Below are 19777 nucleotides of genomic sequence, written 5' to 3'. Positions count from 1 at the left end.
CAGTGGTGTAGCGGGTGTTGTCAACCTTGTATTTTTACTTAGACGCACAACCATACATCTCTCTCTCCTATTTGCATACATACAGTGTATTGTGAAATACACAACAAAAATCAATCATTTTAGCTTCAGGTCTCTTATCCCTCCACCATACAAAGCTCAATCATGCCCCGCAGACACTGCGGTTGCTGCTGTTCCTGTGGTATGCAGAGGCTCTGGTTTGAATCAGTCTTCATCACGTCAGGTGATAAACAAACACAGAACTAGAAACGGTCTCAGCTCCAAAGGACTCACTATTTATTGTTTTACTCTGGAGCAGTAAAAACTGATTAAATTACAAATGTTATTCTAGACAAAGGGCAGTAAAATCTTCACGCTATGTCATAACATCGCAAATTCTCCATTCACCAAACACTGCTGAAGAAGCTATTTAGAGGTACTTCTGAATCCTGAAATACATTTGTTGAAAATATTTCACTCTTCTTCCTGTAAAAGCCAGATGTATTCATTATGATGAACTCTACTCTATTTGCCCAAGCTGAGCCTCAGGGCACTGTAATGAAGTGGAGGAAATTTGGTTTGGGAGGCAAAGAAAATACTTTGTGCTTACTTGATTTAAAATAAAAAGAAACCCAGCTGTTTGGCTGTTTGGGAACCTTGATGTGTGGGAAAAGCACAGGTGATCCAGTCTAATATTCATGTCAGCTCCCTTCTTGCACTGCATCCCACACTACATCACTTAACCAGCTGTAGAGGGTTATTATACCAGCTGCACATTAATTGTGCCATGGACACACTCTGTATAGCTCAGAGGTTATTAATACAAAGTTTATTGGCTCAGGTGCAGCGCTGCACAAACAAGGTTAAACAGCTTTCCGTGTCGGTTCAGATCTGGAAGCGGTTTAGCCGTTTTTATATGATCTGGAACATGAAGAATAAACTCTACTGACCCAAGCCAGCTCCATTCACTGTATATCTAGACCACAGGACAAAACCAGGAAAACTCAGAAGGGCAACACCAACACCTTTAACTTCATGGAGCCACGTTACATTCAGCAAGCTCCTGCTCAGGAAGGTCTTTCTTGATCCAAGCTGGTGCTAGACAGATGCAGTCAAATATCCACACGCAACACTTACTTGCCATCCAGCTCGTGAGGAATCTTAAGCATTGAAAAAATGCAGAGCAGATCCATCTGAGTGGCTCTTTGTGGAGGGAGCCTAAGGATTCAGCCAAAGCTGGTAAACTGTGCTGGATCCAGTGACTATGGAGAACCAGTCAGGCATCTCTGTGACACAGGAAACTTCAGGGTGTCCTGTGGCATTCATCCATCTGTGTGACAGCATTTTCAAGTTATCTCAGCTTCACGTTACTCTGAACAATGAAGTGATTGAACTTTTGTTACTCTCTGAATAACATGCAAAAACCTCAGTGCTGGTTATGCAATGCATGCCAAGAAATAAAAAATTATGTGCTGTGATACAAAGCCACAATCATAATCTGAAATTCACCTCTTCCAAAAATCAAGGCGAGAAGTCTCACAGCATGTCTGGAAAGCTAGTGATCCAACTCCCAGCAGAAATACATGCATTGACTTCCAAAGATAAGACCTCATGGTGAGATACAATCCTTAAGAAGGTATAAAGAAAAACTGACTTGCTGTGACTCACACTCAGAAGCACAAAACCTGACAAACATTTGAAGGCTAGCTGTGCTGAGCTGTGAATCTTCTGACCCAGGTCCTGCAGTCATATAAACACCTATTGGTAGCTGGAGCTCAGAAGAGACATGCTATGCCAGGGACTGAACACGAACTTCAGCAGGCAGACCTTCAAGCAGTATTTCAACAGAATATTATGGTTTTTTATGTATATACACACGCACAGACAAAAGATCTAAACATCAAATTACATATAATCTAGTGTGACTGCTCACCAGAAGAATCTGCCATCTCCTGTAAACAGAATCTTCACTGGATTTAACCTTGTCCTATATACTGCATAAATAAAGCAATTCATCTTATTTTTCATACATATTATAGTCAGTTATGTATACAGTCTGCATAACACATAATTTTTAAAGAGTATTTTGAGTTATGATTTAATCAGACTTCTACACAAGCCTTTGGATAAACTACAGGGGAGAAATCCTAGGCTTGCTTCATTCACTGAATATGATTTAAAAGGATGTGTCAGGATTTTTTTATTCACTTCTATGCAAAATAATCTACCTCTCCATGATTCCTTGTGATTGGGACACTATTTAACAGGACTATTGATGTATACTGTTTAGCAATGAGAATTAAATTCTCGAGCCCACTAAAATCTACGTATATGATCTTAACCAATTATGCACTGATTAACTCTGGAGTCCCATCCAGGTATCCAAGGTGAAAGAACACTACAAGAACACAGAGGAAACACTGAGATGCTGCAGAATGGTATAGGATGGTAAGCTTTAGGAAGGATAAAAGGAGATTTAGGAGACAGCCTTGAAAAAAAGCCTACAGGCTCCATTCTGTTTTCCTCACAGCTCCACAGCGAAGAATTGCATGCACCGAGGTGGAGAGTGACAGATGTCTGATAAACTCCAGCAATACCAACCTGGCTGTCAGGCACCAAGGGACTCGTTGCCAATCATTGTAAGCTTAAACACCACCATAAGCACTAGTTGCACCAAACCTAAAGCACAAAGGAGTACAGCTAAAATTCTGTTCTTTTGCCAGCATATTTGAACAGAAAAATAACAGTATTAAGACATAACGTTGACATTTAATCTGTCAATATGCCTTGGAATTATCACCAAGATAAAGGGAGCACGGGGGATTGGTTCAGGCTCAGAATTATTGACCAAAAGAACCAGAAACTCTTTAAGGGGAAAAATTCACCCTCTGTGCATAACCGTGGCGCATGCAGAAATTTCAGTCACATAGATCTTCTGTGCAACTGTGATGGGACTCTCACGGCTAGATGAAATAAGTATCCTTTTGCAATAGTGATTGAAGAAGGGATGTAATGTAATATTCATCTTAATTTACTGTCCTTGTATACCTCCTAGGACATCAGCTTGAGGGCATATTTGCAGAATAGCTTTCCTCCAAATACAGCAGCAGACTACATTACAGACTTTAGATACATAAAATGCTGACTGGACACTTCTGTTACGCAGAATATCATTTATTCTCAGAAATCCCTGGGGAACAAAACATGTCCCTGGATTAATATGAATTTATTAAAGCTACCATTAAAGCTTTGTTTATTAAAAATATCTAAAATTAGTACCTCTAAAAATCGCTAATATGCCAAAGGAAAATGTTAGAAGATAATTATTGAAGAACTCTGACTCTATCAGTAGGCTAAATGGTATCAGAAACAATTTAGCTGAGCTCGCATTTAAAGTGAAGAACATGATTTCTTGGTGTGGTTCCATCTGAAGAGAGAAGTTAAGTCCCACATACATTACTAATCCTGATTTCAATAAGCCAGATGAACAGTCCACAGCCAGTTTCACAGATAATAGATGACAAATACAGCACAGAAGTCAAGTGTTTCAGGTTCCTAGGATTATTTCTCTTCTGCCATTGTAACTATACTCCCACCATCTACTGCTGCAAGAGTTGTATTTAATTTTTTCCAAACTTAAAATATGTTCTCTTCACCAGCAAACTGTGATTTAATATAGTTGTTTAGCATAATACCATTTTCTATTAATACTCTGAAGTGTCCTAACTTTACAATATTTCATTACAGATACAGCTTTAGATATGTTCATATGAGCCAAATTAAACCATTATTCAAGTTCTGGCATGTCATAAGATACAAGAAAGAGCCAGCAGGAGGGGGAGGAAGATGCTGACAAAAATTCTGTCTGAGCAAATCATCATTAATTATTCTATTGAAGGCTTGAAGATATATCAGCAGAATTCTGTAGTGAGAAATGTCATTTTTTAAAAAAACAAACCCTGTAGTATTTCTCTGACTTTTCTAATTTCTTGCAAGATAAAAGACTGATCTGATCAAATTAATTCAGTTTTTCTTTTTACTAATCTGCCTTATATTAAAATAGCCCTTCCAAACAAAAATTAAGATTTATCCTTTGCGGCAGACAAATTTCACCATGAAAAATACACAGATAAAGGACGTGGTAAAGGGGAAAATTCTGATGTAAACGACATCATAGAAGAAAGTTTTGGGACAAAACAAGGGAGATTTGTATATAATTTCAAATTATCCCATAATCATGTTGTCGCATTGATGGGACACTCCACAAAAGGAATCCTCAGAAAGAATTAAGGAGGAGTCAAGTCCAGACAACTTCAGAAAAATAATTTTGTATTTAAGGAGGATGTGGAAAAAGGTAGAGCAGCTTTCTAGACTAGCAAGTAAATAGCACTTTAAGTTTTGCTAATGGAAGAGAGCAGACTGGGTTGGCTATGCAGCAACAAACAACACAAAGAGATAAGTAGGGGAAGAGCTACAGAGACCCCCAAGAAAGAAAATGGAAATTTCAACTTTTTTTGCTGTGATGGGGAAGTAATGGTAAGTAATGGTAAGAAGATAACTTTGTGTCCATGGGACTGAACAAGAGCAAGTGGAAAATCTAAGACAAGGAGAAGAGTTAGTTGCAAGTTCATGGTGGATAATAGCAAAAATAGCAATTACCATTGCTACTCCCAGATTTTGTTGCAAAAGAGCACACAGACAAGCTGGCAGAGGGAAGCGTACAGGAAACTCCTGATACATGTACCCTCTTAATGTTTCCAACTGCTTCACTGACTTTTTCCTGCTCCATGGGAACCCCTTCCCTCCTGAGAAAACTAATGAAAGTAGTTTCATATAGCTTGATTATAGTTAGTAGCTGTCAGTGTTTACCTTTTTTTTTTAAACAGTAAGTAAATGGTTTAATAGTAAGTAGTCACAAATAAACAAAAGACCTGGTGCTTCTCTCACATGAAAGGGCATAAAGCAAGAGCACGCTAGTCAACAGGGGCACACGAGAGTAATCAAAAGAATGTGGCTCACAGCGCAATTATGGACCAACCATGACCGATGTAGAATCAGGTCCAAAATATCTGGATCCCATTCCTGATCTTATTCTTTGCAATTTTCTTGGATATGAATATTTCTATGAAAATTTGACTGGTGAAAACCATCTTTTCTGAATCATCTTAATAAACAGTTACTAGTTATACAATTTTGGGTTTGGATTTGTATATCATCAAATGTCAACCTAAGCATTAATTCACCAATGGTTTTACAGAAAAGGCCAATTAAGCAGCTTTTTTAATGCAGTACTGATCAGTAGTATGGTCAATGTTATTATTTTTCCACACATTTAATTAGTAGAGAGCAAGAAGACCATCTGCCCATCATGAAAGAGCCATGATTGTGCCAGAAACCATATTTGCTACTTGCTCCAAAAGAAGCAGTGTTTCCTATTGTCACAGAACAATTCCAACAATAGCTAAATATGATTCAAAAACATCAAGTATTTACACAGATTGGAAGACCAATTACAATTATAATGAGTATAAAAGAAAGCTTTTGGAAGGCATATGTATCTTTACATGCCATTTTAGATCAACACCTACTTAAATGAGGGCTAGGAAGTATTGTTCCATGGAAAAGTATCTTATTCTTCCACTGGAGCAACTGGTTCTGAACAGTGGAGGCAGAGATGGAGATTTTGATGCTCTGGAAGGCCAGGCAGTCCCTCCCCATACGGCAATCCCAGCACCTTGGTAACGGGAGGCCTGACTGGAGCAGCAGCTCCTGCACTTGGCTGTTCGGTCATCGTTCTCCATACGGCAACTGCAGCTCTTTTTCAAGCGCTCACATGTGCTTCCTACTTTCCCCAGGTTCTCCACCTTGTTACTCTGTCTCTTTCCCCAAGCATACGTGCCTGTCTCCTTTCTCCTCCTCATGCACGCCCAAGGGCCCTGACCCAAGCTTAGATATTGCATAATCAATGGCTGCTGCAGTTGTCCTCTCCTGGCATGAGCGTATCTGTGTCCCTCCCGGGGGACTTGTCCTCCGAACATCTCATTCTCACGGAACTCAGTGCTCCCCACAGAGGCCCCTTCACCCACGGGCACGCGAGGCCAGGCTGCACGCCTGCCGGCAGCCGCCCCTGGCAGCCAGCCCTGCCCTCACTTCAGCAGTTGTTCACCATCAGTGCGGCTGCCGGCACCTTCCCCCCGAGGCAGCTCCCACAGCCCCGCCGCCGGCTGACACGGCCCGCCGCAGCACGGGGCCCCAGGCTCCTCACGGCCTGAGGGAGCGGGGAGGCGGGCGGAGGGCGGGGAGCCGGCCCCCCCCTCACGGCCACCGTGCTGCAGGCAGAGCAGCTGACCCTGGGCACGGCACCCGGGGGCATGCCTGGCCAGGGCCAACCCCCCGCAGGGGCCGAGGCCGCCGCCCGCCTTTTACCGTAACCGCTGCCCGGAGGCGGTGGCCGCAGAGAATCGAAACCGGTCCCCCCGCGCATGCGCACACCGCTCGCGTCCCCCTCCGGCTGCCCCCTCCCCGCCCGCCGCCGGAGGCGTCGCCCGCTCTGCCGAGCATCCCGCCCGCCCCGCCGCCGCGCTGCTGGCCAATAGCGGGAGAGCGCGCACCGGCCGCACAGTGACGTCACCGAGCCGGGCCCGCCCCTCCTGCCCTCCGCCCGGAATCCAATGAAAGAGAACGTGCAGCACGGGGCTCTTCCCCGCCTCCCGCGCTGTCACGGCCACCTCCTCCCTTCCCCTGCACCGACCGGGCGGCGGGCCCAATCAGGGCCTGCCTGGCGCCCTGGCCCCGCCCCACCCGCGCAGTGACCTCACGGCACCTCCTTCGGCGGCGGCGACGTGCACCAATCAGCGGTGCAGGAAGCCGCGCGACGTCCCCGCCCCCCGGCCGTAATCCCCTTGTCCCCGCCCCGTCCCCGTCCCCGTCCCCTCTTTCTCCTCTCTCCCCCCGCACCGAGCGCCTGGCGGCGGCGGTGGCGGCGCAGCCCAGCCCAGCCCAGCCCAGCCCAGCCCATCCCAGTCCAGTCCTGTCCGTGCTGGCGGCGGCGCCTCCCCGGGCTCGGCGACATGGAGTGCGCTGCGGCGGGGGCCGAGTTCAACATCCTCCTCGCCACCGACTCCTACAAGGTGGGCGCGGGCGCGGGCACGGCGGGAGGGCGGGAGGGGGTCACCTCTGCGGGCGCCCTGGCGCCGCCGCACCGGACCCGCCGGGCCTGCCGCTGGGCGCTCCATCCGCGGGGCGCCGAGCCAGGCCGTCCCCGCCGCCGCCGGCTGCCTTCCCCTGCCCGCCTGGCCGGCGCTGGGAGGCCCCCCCCCACACCCCCCACACCCCGCGGCGTGAGAAGGGGTGCCCGGCCTCGGGGCGGCGCGAGGGGGGACCGCGGAGGCCTGGCCGGGGGCTGCCCCCCCTCAGCCCCGTGCCGCGGAGGGGGCGGCCGAGCCCGCTCCCCCGCGGGGTGCCCGGGGCCGCGCTGCCGGGGGGCGCCGGCGGCGGCTGGGCGAGAAAAGAAAGTGAAAGCGGGCGGGGTGGGCGCCGCCGTCCCGCCGCCCTGCGGGCGCGGAGCGGGGCGGGCAGGGCGCGAGGAGCGGCCATGGCGGGCACGCTGGAGGCGGGGGCCGCCTGCCGCCGCCGAGCATCCTCCGGCCCGCGGCGGCCGCCGGGCTGCCCGCCCTCGCCGGGGACGGGAGCGGGCGCACATGTTGCCTCGGTGGGAGGGTGGAAGGCGAGCAGAGCAGCCGCTCTTTTTTCCGTGTCTCGTTTCTCCTGCTTTGCTCGGCTCGGGCGGCGAAACGGTGCCGGTCGCTGGCTGCCTGCAGCGTTGTATCTTGTTGTGGTGCCGAGCGCTCTGAGGAACCGGCTGACTCAGAATAGGTATTTTGTAGTCCTCTGCTTAGTTTCTGGTCGTTGCGGTGTCAAATTCAGAGTAGGGAATCGCACTTCACAATCCTCCCTTCATTCTGTGAAATTACTTGAAAATAGTCCTGCTTGATAGCAATGGCCAAGTACAGGCGGACTGACCACGCTCCGATCCGGTGATTTCTGACCCACGAGCTCTTGATGTGCCTCGCAATGTGAGTATGCCCAGGCCCACGTCCTACTTCTGCGCAGCGTTGTCTTAATGTAAGCATACAGTTTCAAGGCACTGGGCAGAGCCAGCGTGTGACTCCCAGAGTGTGGTCGTACAGATGTGCCCTGCGTCTCCTCGACCAAAAACCTAACTTTTTTCCTTCAGGAGCTGCATTGCAATGCCAGAGGTTGTTGGTGCCCTAAACAAAACTACAGTAATAGTCCTGGTTATCATTATAAAACATTTATTATGTTATAGCTCTTTAAAGATTTGACCACTCAGATGCGTTTGGGGGGGGAGGGTACTTCTAGATAGAAGAGCTGAAAAAAGCAAATACGATGTTATGGCCAGGTCTTGTTCCTGGCTAACTACCAAAGTACAAGCCTCAGTATGTGCTCCGATTGCTGACTTGTGCTGTTGTACCTTTCCCAGCTCCTCTGTGATATTATTATATGATGTTACATAAAGACGCTCTTTTTGTAAAGAAATTCTTAACATTTATTGTTGCTGTTTGTGGGAAGGTGTGTTGGAAGACGCTGATAAATCTTAGAGCAGCTTAGCCAGAGCATCCTAACACTGCTGTTGAGGGCTCACAAACTGCTTTCATTAAGGGCTTAATCTAGCTACAGTGCTCTTTAAGAACTATGTTTAAGTGTTCGTTATCAAACTTATTCAAATATGGAAGATCCGCTTTTCTTCCATGTCTGAGACTAATCACATTAAACACTGTAGGCCTGGGTTTAAGCGGTATCTATTTTAAATCTAACTTGCACGCTATTTTCCTAAATTCACTGGATCTGCTCTAGGATTAGTGGTAGTGAGGAGCGCTGGGATGACAGATGACCAGTTTGCTTCTGTTTTGTTTGCTGTTTCATAGGAAAGATGATTTGGTAACATTCCAGGAGTGGTAGAAATCTTAAAGAGGTCAAGTAAAGGCCTGAGGTTGTTTTTTTCCAGTTTAAAACTGAATTTGGATGAAGTTTTCTGTGGCAGCTAGGAGCATTTTGTATTATATTAAAAACAGTTGAAGTTACCTACTTTGCTTTATTAGGACTATTCAATTTGTCTCTTTTCCTGTATGCTTTTTTCCAAATCTTAGGAACTCCAGTGTCTTTGAACAATGCTTAAACAAGTAGCCTCTTTTATCTTGTTAGGTAATATGAGCAAACATCACTTATCTTCACCTTGGATGATACTGTCATTTTCTAATCAATGAAACGCACTTAGTGAGAGCACTTTCAGTAACAATTGCACTAAAATATCTGGTAGTTTGCAACATCAAGCTTTTTACAGGAGCTACCAAACACTCTTACTAGCAATTAAAACAAAAATGAGAATTGATCTTGTGTGGCTTTTTTTTTAGACGTTTCTGCTGTATCCACAGTTGTAGCATCTGTTGGTGTGTAGTACTGTATGTAACATTCGGACCCTGAGGAAAAACGTATCAGTTCAGAAGCTTACTTGGTGATCCTATTGCAGTAGATGCCGATCCATACACGCTAATGTTGGTGACGAAAGTCATGTGGAAATAAACAGCTTGGAGAAAAAAATGTGCAGACCATCCTAAACAGTACAATCCTAGCTTAGGCAGCTGTCCATGAGTGAAAAGTTCTGGTATTTCAGGGACGTATCTGTCACAACTCATTAGTTTGAGTGTTAGCTCCAGTGTCCCAGTTCTCTGTTGCTGCAGTTGGAAATTTGGGGTGAAGTGAAAATTGGTTACTGGTTTAGTGCCTATAAAAATTCAGAAACAAAGTAATTCGGTAGGCAAAGATTTGTCTGTTGACAGTTAATCCAGCCTCCCCTCCCTCTAAACTGTTTTCTTGTCTGTGTGTGCGTCATAGGACATTTCCTCTTAAGGCATAGAAGATTACCAAATATTCAGGTTCAAAATTTTAGAATAATAGAATCATTTAGCTTGGAAAAGACCTTTAAAATCATCGAGTCCAACCATTAACCTAGCACTGCCAAGTCCACCACTAAACCATGTCCCTAAGCACCACATCTACACCTCTTTTAAATACCTCCAGGGATGGTGACTCAACCACTTCCCTGGGCAGCCTGTTCCAAGGCTTGACAACCCTTTCGGTGAAGAAATTTTTCCTAATATCCAATCTAAACCTCCCCTGGTACAACCTGAGGTCATTTACTCTTGTCCTATCTCTTGTTGCTTGGGAGAAGAGACCGACACCCACCTTGCTACAACCTCCTTAAAAGCTCCTCTTAAAAGCTGTTTTTGAAAAACAAGTATCATGCTAATTTCTAGTATACTCGATATTTCTAGATAGGAATAGTTCCCGGTAGGTGAATTTCAGAGACTTGCTACACACTGGACCCTGTACTGAGCTTCCATTATAAACTGGGCCTTACTGAATTGTACAAGGCTTGAAATTGTCCGGTTTATCTCTAACCCCCGTAACAAGATAGATGTTTTTACATCAGTTAGGTTTTTTCTTCCTGCGTACGTTGTTGCATATTCTTGACCTTCTCCAATCCCCCAACAGTATAATTCCTCCTGTGTGCTGGGTATTATATGCCAACCCCTCAGAGTCTGGGTGGGGGCATATGGTATGGTGCATGTGCATCTTGCTGACAAATAACAGCGGTGTCTTTAATTCTTTGGATCATAAGACTTTCAAGAGAGTCATCAATGCAGTGTTATCTGGGGAACCTCTTTGTGTGAATGTCTGCTATAGCAATGATGCTTTTTAATATTAAAGTTTTCTGCTAGTGACTCAGTATTACTGAAAAAGGGAAGCATTTGAAGTCAAAATCCTTGTTGCTAGAAAGCTGCAAGTGAGGGGATATGAGCAGGCTCCTTGAAGGTCTCTGTTCATGCTGCATGATGTCTTACTCCTGTGTCTATACCAAGAAGTCCCTGCAATCTTGCCCCTCTGCGACAGGGAAGGTGTTGTTCACTCATTGCACTTCCCAAGAGAAAGGGTCCATGCCCTTCAGTTCCTCATTCGTCTGACATTGTTGACACACCACCTCTCCATTTTCCTTCTCTTTGATTCCCAATGCTCTGTTTATCCTGTGTTTGTTTATTTCTGCACAGGCAAGAAATCTTCCAGGGTATATGTAGTCTGAAACTGTATTGGGAGGATCAGCTTAGCACAGCTGTGTTGTTCAGTTGGAAGATACCAGTGACTGGTGTATACCAGCCCTGGGTTGGATGGACCATGAGCTGCAAGTGAGGAAAGGCTATCAAAATGAGGAGTGAACCTTGTTTGCTAAAGTAATAGTAGTTTATTTTCCTTTTACCAATGAACTGTATTACTGTTGCTTGGAATGTTTCATAATTAAGCTGATAGCTATAATAAGCTGCCATGCAATTACCCCATAGGAGGAGGAGACTTGCTATCTAGATTGTAAATGAGATCTGTTTCAGAATTCAGTTCTTTGTGGACGCTTCAAGGAAGCCTAAAAGTTACATTTCAACTCTGTATGCCTTACACATTGAATTTTAAGTATTTGTCACTTTGAATGACTTCTTTTACTCGGCATGGATGTAGCAGAGCAGTTACTTCTGAAGCGCTTCACATGAGTGTGTGCTTATTCCAGGCTCTGACAGCCTGTATATTCTTTATTTAGAAGGCTAGAGGTATGCAAGGAAGAGACATGAGTACTCCTTAGCTTATTGGTTTTGACTAGTACTTAATGACTGCAAAATATTCTTTTCAGCAGCCCATATATGTGTGTGTATATTTATTTTTTTTAATTAAAATGTTGTGGTGGGGGTGTGAATGTGTTCTCTTACCTCCTGTAATTCTGTCGGTGGAAAAGCATTGGAAACTTCTGGCTCAGCACTCCTCGTAAGAAGCAATCTTCGCTCTATCTAGGTTCGTTGTCTTCCAAGTTTTGATTTGCAGTCACACGGTCCTGTTACAAACCCCAAGTCATCATTGCTCTACAGGAACACTGCAACTGTACAGAATTCAGCCAATTTTTAAATTAATGGAAAGTAACCCCTTCCAGAATCATTGCAGCTTTCATTGTTGAAAAGGTAAATGTTTTCCTTTTTTCATTAAGGACCAGGAAACTTGTAGCAGTATGTGAAGTTGTACAGCTGACTATTCACAAATGTGTAAACAGTAAACATAAGGCATTTTGTCATCTTTTTTATGATAATCTTGGATGCAAAACACATGGAAATTTTTAGTGGTAAAGAAATCTGCTGTAAAGTGTCACCTTTTTTAAACACTGTATTTTCTCTGAGCAATTTGGAATACATTCAGTTCTAGTACTTACACTTGACCTTGTTTTTTAAATGAATGTGGACGTGGTCACTTACAGCATCTCTGCTGATAATGTGCAGTTCCATAGGAATTCAGTTGCTTGCATGTGCTCTCCTTAGTTTTCTTAGTACCAACTGATTTCTTAGCTTTTTTTGCTCACCTCTGGTCCTCTTACTTTTCAATACACATATAGGAGATGATGGATGAACTAGAATACAGAGATATTAAAAGTGGTACAAGATCAACCTTCAGTTATAACCTGCATTAGCTTATCCCTCTCATTTCATAAGAGCAGATATCTCCCAATATCCTCATTTTAGTTCTTAAATATTGTCTTAATCTGTATTTGCTTCACATACTCATCTTTAATAAGGGGTCTGGACTCTCTCTGAGGCTACTTTCCTATGGTAATTTGAAGCTCATGTATAACCAAAATAGTAAGATTGTACTTGACTCTTAGACTTTTTTTTTTTTTTTAACTCACTTGGTGTCTTGCACTTTACCTGCTATTGTTGGATGCCCTTTTTGTTGAGTTATTAAAGACTGATTCTTCTGAGGTTTCCTCTTTTGTTCATATAAGCTTAGCATTTAGCACACTGACATTTGGTTTTCATTTCCACTTTTGTCTGTGGTGTGCATTCCTTTTGCGATTGCTTTGAAAGCTACAAAAGCATCCTTGTTGAATGTAACTGCTAGTCACAGTTGTGGTGTTGTGTTTTGTTTTTCCTGAAGGGGGTCAGCACTACCTTATAACTGCTGTTAGTTATGTCTCATCCCAGTGAGGTATATCTGATAAAGCATTCCCTTTGTTCCCAAGTACTGGTTCATCTCCTCATTGTTGTTAACAATATTGTTTTCCATATAGGTTATTGGCAACCTTTGCTTTTAACCGCTCCATTGGCTAAACCTCATAAAGGTTTAGGTAAAGCAGTCTTGAATCATGGCCTCTTTCCACAATGTTTTCAAATAATATGTAATACCGTAACTAATGGGGATCTTAGAGGTGCTTTGCAGAAGTCTCCCCAGTGTAAATGCCAGAAGCACCACTGCAGTAAAATTGTCTAACTCAGTAAGTTGTATATGGGGGTGAGGATCCCCCAAATATATCTCTTCCCGCATCAGCAAGCCATTCTGACACTGCACCCCACAACCGTAGCTCTCATTTTTACTTGTCACGTAAGCCAGGCTACGGTCAATTTTCACCTCCACTGGAAAGGATATAGCTCGCTTCAGTGTACAGACGAGGTTTGCAGTGCAGTGACCAACCCACACCTTGGGCCCTAATTACTCGCTGCAAACCTGAAGTGCCCTCGCTGAGTGGCCCAGCTGCTAGCCTCCAGGGCCATGCTTCTTCTGCCTTATCTTTCACCTGTGCCTCTGATTCTTCATGTTTGTGGCTGTACAGTGCCATGGGTTCAGTAGCTGGGTTGTTCTCTACCCATTTTGCACTAAAGATTTTTCAAAATAACTCCAGAAAGTTCAAATACTGTCTTAGTTGAACTGGTATTATCACCCATAGAGTTACGGTACAGGCAAGATCCTGCTGGCTAGATATTTGGGGTTTTGTTTTCTTCACTGTAGGCAGGGCTTAGAAGCATCTTTCTGATGGCTCATGTTAGCACCCATCTAACCTAGGTGAACACCAGGAATAAACTGCCAATGGAGAATTTGGCCATGCCTGGCTTCTCTACTCACATCAGGCTTGTTTTTCTCATGTTTTCAAATGGTTGAGTTACATAGACTTAACTAACCTTTTAAAGTCATTTCATTGCAATCTCTTGTCCAGCAAAGCTTGTAGATTACAAGATTATTTGGCTTTTATGCCAAAGGTTTTCTTAGCTAGCCTATAAAAATGCAGCTTTTACCTCAGTCATCCCTGCTTTGTGATGAATACCTGTTAATTCCTTTTTCTTAAAATTTAACTCTTAATGTTTAGGGTGGTTTTTTGGATGGCTGATGTAAATGCAATTTGTGCTTCATGGTTTTTCTCAAATGGCTGACTTGATTTAGTTAAGTAGATGTAGTCCTTGTGGAGGTCATCTTTGTTCAGAATATACCTTTATTTGGATTAAATTTAATAAGGAGCTATCACAACTGGAATAAAAGTGCTCTATTTCAGTCATAGTACATAACCTTGTTGTAGGTGGTTGTTCCAAGGCTGTTTGTCATACTTTTTGTAGACAAAACCTAAACCACAGCCTTTGAACTAAATATCAAAAGGTCTTTGAAGATATTTTGGGGTTTTGTTTTCTTGTAAGGGTCTCTTAACCCCAGTAGGGGCTTTTGTTTGGGTTTTTTTGTTGTTTTGGTTTTGTTTTGTTTTGTTGTTTTTTTTTTTCCTGTAGAGAAGGGGTTTCCTATTGACTTTATAGTCACTCCTACTTATCAAGAGCCCATCTGTGCAAGTCCTGCTTCTGTCATCCCCTAACTGAAAGCACAGATTTATCAATACTGTCTTGATCTGTAAGTCACATAAAATACATTTCAAATATTGTACATTGTCACTGGTTGTTCTTTCCACTCTTGTTTAGAATACGGAAAGATGCAAAACTTCATCTGACAACAAGGAAAGTTCAGGCATTTTTTTGAAGCATAGTTGTCATTGTCCAAGTGCCTTGTAGTGTTGTGTTGGGCTTTTTTTTTTTTTTTATTTGATTGGTTGGTTGGTTTGTTTTCAGTGGCATTCTTTGTGTCTTCTGTGAACTGTGTCTGCTCCCTAGAGCTTCATCTTTTTTCAGACTGTTTTTTACCACCAGGCATTTCACTACATGCCAAACCTCCTGACCATCACTACGGTGGATGGATATTATTTCCCCATGTCCTAGTAGTCCAGAAATGCCAGCTAACAGTCAGAGCTGCTGTGATGTTTTGTGGGCAGATGCTCCTGCTAGGTATGGTGCCCTGCCTGAGAGCTTGGAAGCAAAACAGATGGCCGGATAAGTGAACAGGGGATGTAGGTCTTGTGCTTAACTTCTCACATACCTATACAGCATGCCTGGAGTAAGCAGTGCTTGGGAAGTGTGGTACTTCAAGATTGTGATTGTGTCTTTAAATACTGAGTAGTCTGTGAGAAGCCTTGCGGACACCCAAAGGGTGTTTCAGCTTTATAAAGAAAATTAATAGTGTTGTGGAGTGTCAAAAGAAGCACAAGTTATTAAAATTGCAAATGTAAAGTTTGCTTAGATGTAAATATCTTAATTGCCAGGGATGTGTATTTTTCACTGTTTAAATAGATTCTAATGTGTGAAGAATATAATTGAATCTTACACATACAACTGTTGTAAAATTAGTTCATTATCTCTTTCAAGTAATTGAAGCAATTTAATTGATAAAATGACATTTCCATCATACACAGAATTTTTATTTAGGTTTGAATCCCTAGAAATAACTATTTTCCAGACACTAGCCAGTATATATTTTCAGGTTAAGATCTAATATAATGTCAGAAAAATTAGCTAAACCTGTGATTTAATGTTTGAGGAACTTGAGTGGGTTTTTTTTTTTTTAGGTTGAAACTGCCAGCAAGGTAGTCTGGAGGAGCTGTTTCCCCAGGTATGCTACATAAAGGATAAATCTGGCTGTTAGCATTCCAGCCTGATTTCAGCCCTCAAGTTCTGATTTGCAGCAAGAGCACTGTGTTTTGTGGTCATGCTTCAAGGCAGAGCTAGAATGGGAGGTCCCTAAAAACCCCTGTATTTAAACTCAATAGGAAAAGGTCGCATCAACTCAATGTGTGCGCTCTACACCTTAAGCTAATTTGGGCCTGTAACCCTTTTGATAGAGAGAAGCATTCAGCTGGAGGAGATGTCTTTGAACTGCAAAAGTGAAATCTTTTTTTTTTAAAGATGGTAGCCGAAGATCACGCAAATTTTCATTATAATATAAGTGTTGGCTTCAGCAACCTGCCCATAGTTAGTAAGCTGGATAATTAAACTTTTTAAAGAAACCTGAGTAGGCAGTCTCACGCAGATGTAGTTTTCTTTGTTTTGCTTGAACTGTTGCGGTGAGAACAACAGTGTTACACTGGTTTGCTCTAGAGCTCGTCACAAGGAATTTAGATATTGGTTTGGGGAATGGTTCCTGGGACGCCTGCTATGTACACTTGAAGCTGGTGGGCTCTGTGTTGAGTGTTTACTCTGAAATCGTGAAGCTGTAGCATGCCAATAAGATGAAGAATGGAAATAAATGGAGTTCCCAGGTGATACAATCAAGTCATAAAGAAGCACTAACTTGAAGTCCAGTCCCAGTCATAAAAAAGAGCAAAATTTTTCATACAGTTGCTGTAACTTGCTTAAGCAGCAATACTGCGAAGCAAGGAGTTTCTGCTCTCTGTGCCTTACGCTGAATGCACCTTCTAATGATTTGTTACATGCTCTTTTTCTTGGAGTCCATTTCATACAATTTTTTGTAAGGGGTGTGTGCGTGTGTGTTCATATTCCCATTAGTTAGAAAGACATGTCAAACAGAGCATATTTTTGACTGCTCCACTGTAAGGGGTGGGGGGGAGGTTAGGGGAAGGTGTGTGGGTTTTTTTGTTTGGGTTTTTTTTTCCTTTAAACATGATGATATCCTGAAGAGTTTTCTGTGAGCTGGTAGTGTGATTTACTTTTTTTGAAGTTCTGTGTAGAACTAGGAAAGGACATGTTTTAATTTGTGGAGCTATTTCTTAATAGCTAGAACTAAACCTAGAAGCCAGGTTTTGTCTTTGGGTCTAACATTGCTATTCTTAAGCATTCTGCTTTGGAGTGGCGGTGGAATTGGAACGGAATAGGTTTGTGCTCCATTTAGTGCCTGCGTTGCAGTGCTTTGTTTGAAGTAAAGGCAGAAAGCTTGCAATGACAAGCTTGGGTTTTATTTGATTGGCCTTGAAGACTTCATACAAGTGAAGATAATGGAAAGATCTGAAAATTGACCTTTTCGTTATTTGAATGCTTCCTTGCGGCATTGGAAACACAACCATAACAGCATTGTGCGGGTACAGGAGAACCAAAAAATTCAGTTGAGCGGTCTAGTTCATTGTCCAAACTGAGTGAAATACTAAATATAAATGGCATTTGAGAGGAAGAAGAAAACTGTTATTTTTAAAATCCTTTAATATACACTTTTAGCAATATAGGTAAGGAAAACCTTCAAATATTTTATTTTGAAGGTGTCAGAGGTACATTTAAAAAAACAGGACAATAAGGAAGAAGTGGTAAAACTATCCATTTTCCAATTCCTTGTGATATTAGAAACAAAAATGTTTAAGGGGATTTGGAGTAAGAAGTAACAACAAGAAACTTATAATGAACTTGTGTTCTAACCTATACATCTGGGTTGCTGAGAAAAATTCAGACGTGACTTTCACACCTTTTTGAGTTTTGTTCTGATGTATGATGGTGCCTCACTCGGCCGTAGGAACGGTTTTCCCTTATGGAATGTATAGACTTGTTCACAGACTTTTCTTTTCGTCATAATTTAAGAAAACTTTTCATAGCTTCACCTTTGGGAATGCCTTAAGCTGATTTATATATCCTGTAATTTAAACATTGATAGTATGAAATTTATGTCATTGTGTACTCTTTTTGTTTAATATGGAATTATGGATTTTGCATGGAGTTTGCTTTTTACACATTAGGAGATGAAATTTTGCAGGTTTAAGTTGTTAATGTTTAGAATGTACTTGTTTCAAATGATACATTACTCAAAGCAAATTTCTGGTAGATTTACTATTGGTAGCTAAAAAAAGCTGTTATGGTTGAATCCAGCGTAACATTGTATGTTCCATGTAATACACATTTACAGGCTGCAACTTTTCATGCTTCCTTTATGCTGAACATCAGCTTCTTCAAAGATTGGAAAAAAGTCCATCTAGCAAACTTTGTGGGGAGGTACAAACCTCAGGTCGATTTTAACAGCATTAATGACAGTAACAGGTTTGTAAGCTGGGTTTCATGTAACCAGGGCTTGAGAGACCAACTCTGCTCATGGTGAATGAGTCGCTTGGGTAAAGGCCATTGTCAATGCCTTCTTGAGTCTGGATGGCTTTTATTTGAACTACGTGAGTATAGCCTTCACAACTTCAATCAAATACAAGCAGGTACCTCCACTTTGGTAGTGGCAGGCAACTTTGTGCTTCCTGTAGCTATTAGGCTTGGCCAAAGTGCTGCAGAGTGAAAACTGACCCAGTGTGTTGGTACTCAGTGCTGCTCCTAAAATCCTAGCCAGTGTCTTTCCCAGTTAATCAAAGCAACGTTATCAGGGGAGTGGAAGAGCTGACCGTGAAGATTACTCTAGGGGAAAAGGCTTGGCACAGAAGCAAAGAGTAAGACAGGGAAGACAGTCTTTTGAACTGAAAATTGAAGGCGGCTAAAAAAGGGGAAATCCCCTAAATACTTACTGCGTAGAATGCGAATGGATAAATAATAGTCCAGAAGAGCTGGGAGTTAATTTAAGCTTTAATGTACAAATATGATTTCTCTTGTGCTTTGTAGTGATGTTTTGAGCTCTTACTGAAGTTTTTCTTAATGTAGGTTACACACTACAAGCAATATCCACCTAATACAAGCAAAGTATATTCCTACTTTGAATGTCGTGAAAAGAAGACTGAAAATTCCAAATTAAGGAAAGTGAAATATGAAGAAACTGTTTTTTATGGTTTGCAGTACATTCTGAATAAATACTTAAAAGGTAACTTTCTCAAATTCCAGTAAAACTTTACCTGTAAATAAATATCTTAATTTTTTTCAAGCCTGGAGTGTTATAGTTGAAACAATTCCAGGTTATCTTGGTACAGTGTAGGTAGTGACATGCATAAGATCTTATTTATGTGATTCTGAAAATGAGATGTCCACCGTCGTGAAATGGTATTGACTTCTTAATTTGGACACCTCTCTACTATGTTTATTTATGGCAATGGTTTATTAAAAATGAAGAGGTGTTCATATCCCAACTTCAGTGGGCTAAATTGAAATGAATGGAAATAGAGCACACTGTGCATAGAGTCACAAGAAGATAGAAGATTTGAGGGAAAATACATTTGGCATTTTGAACATAAAATTTAGTCTGTATTTGCTGGTTTATTTATTGTGTAAACTAACAATGGTTTTAATTTCCCTTAAATTTTGGTTGCCACTCAGCTTAGATCATTGAATATGGCAGCTACGTGTGAAAGTGTTTTCAATATTGACACTTTTAAGAGTAACATCTGAAAATTCCTTGGTGCCATTTAAGATTTTGTTTGCTTTTTTGCATTATGTGCAAATATCACCTGTTCTGACCAGAATGCCAGTTGCCTTCTGCCAAGCTTTAGAAGGAAAACTTCAGTCACGTGGCTTACATATCTTTGTCTTGATCCAGAATCCATAAATATCTCTGCCAATTCCACCACAGACAGGAATTCCACTATAATCAAAACACTTGGTAATCTTGTTTCTTTTCTCTTTAGCAGTCTGAGGATTGTTCTCTAACGTTTCCAGTAGGTGATTGGTCC

At 42.5% G+C, this 19777-nt stretch overlaps 1 protein-coding gene and 1 long non-coding RNA gene across 4 annotated transcripts in view; one reads left to right on the top strand and one right to left on the bottom strand.

Moving 5' to 3' along the window:
• Positions 1-286: 286 nt before the first annotated feature.
• Positions 287-6483, bottom strand: LOC142404786 (uncharacterized). Of its 3 annotated transcripts, none has more exons than XR_012773950.1 (3): positions 4657-6483; positions 2599-2676; positions 287-1369 (listed from the first exon to the last, which is right to left on the bottom strand). It is a non-coding gene; the product is annotated as an uncharacterized LOC142404786 (long non-coding RNA). The 3 variants fall into 3 exon arrangements; XR_012773951.1 differs by having other exon boundaries at positions 287-1327; XR_012773952.1 differs by having other exon boundaries at positions 2599-4811; positions 5586-6483.
• A 443-nt stretch (positions 6484-6926) lies between these two features.
• NAMPT (nicotinamide phosphoribosyltransferase) overlaps positions 6927-19777 on the top strand; it is a 31401-nt gene continuing 18550 nt past the window's right edge. Inside the window, exons 1-2 of the mRNA XM_075491783.1 lie at positions 6927-7127; positions 18819-18975. Coding sequence (XP_075347898.1) covers positions 7068-7127; positions 18819-18975 — 217 coding nt within the window. The 5' untranslated portion in view covers positions 6927-7067. The remainder of the gene's footprint in view (positions 7128-18818; positions 18976-19777) is intronic.

This window comes from Mycteria americana, chromosome 1 (genome assembly GCF_035582795.1).
Source record: "Mycteria americana isolate JAX WOST 10 ecotype Jacksonville Zoo and Gardens chromosome 1, USCA_MyAme_1.0, whole genome shotgun sequence".
In the NCBI taxonomy this organism is placed as follows: domain Eukaryota; kingdom Metazoa; phylum Chordata; class Aves; order Ciconiiformes; family Ciconiidae; genus Mycteria; species Mycteria americana.
This window is presented reverse-complemented; position numbering and strand designations above follow the sequence as displayed.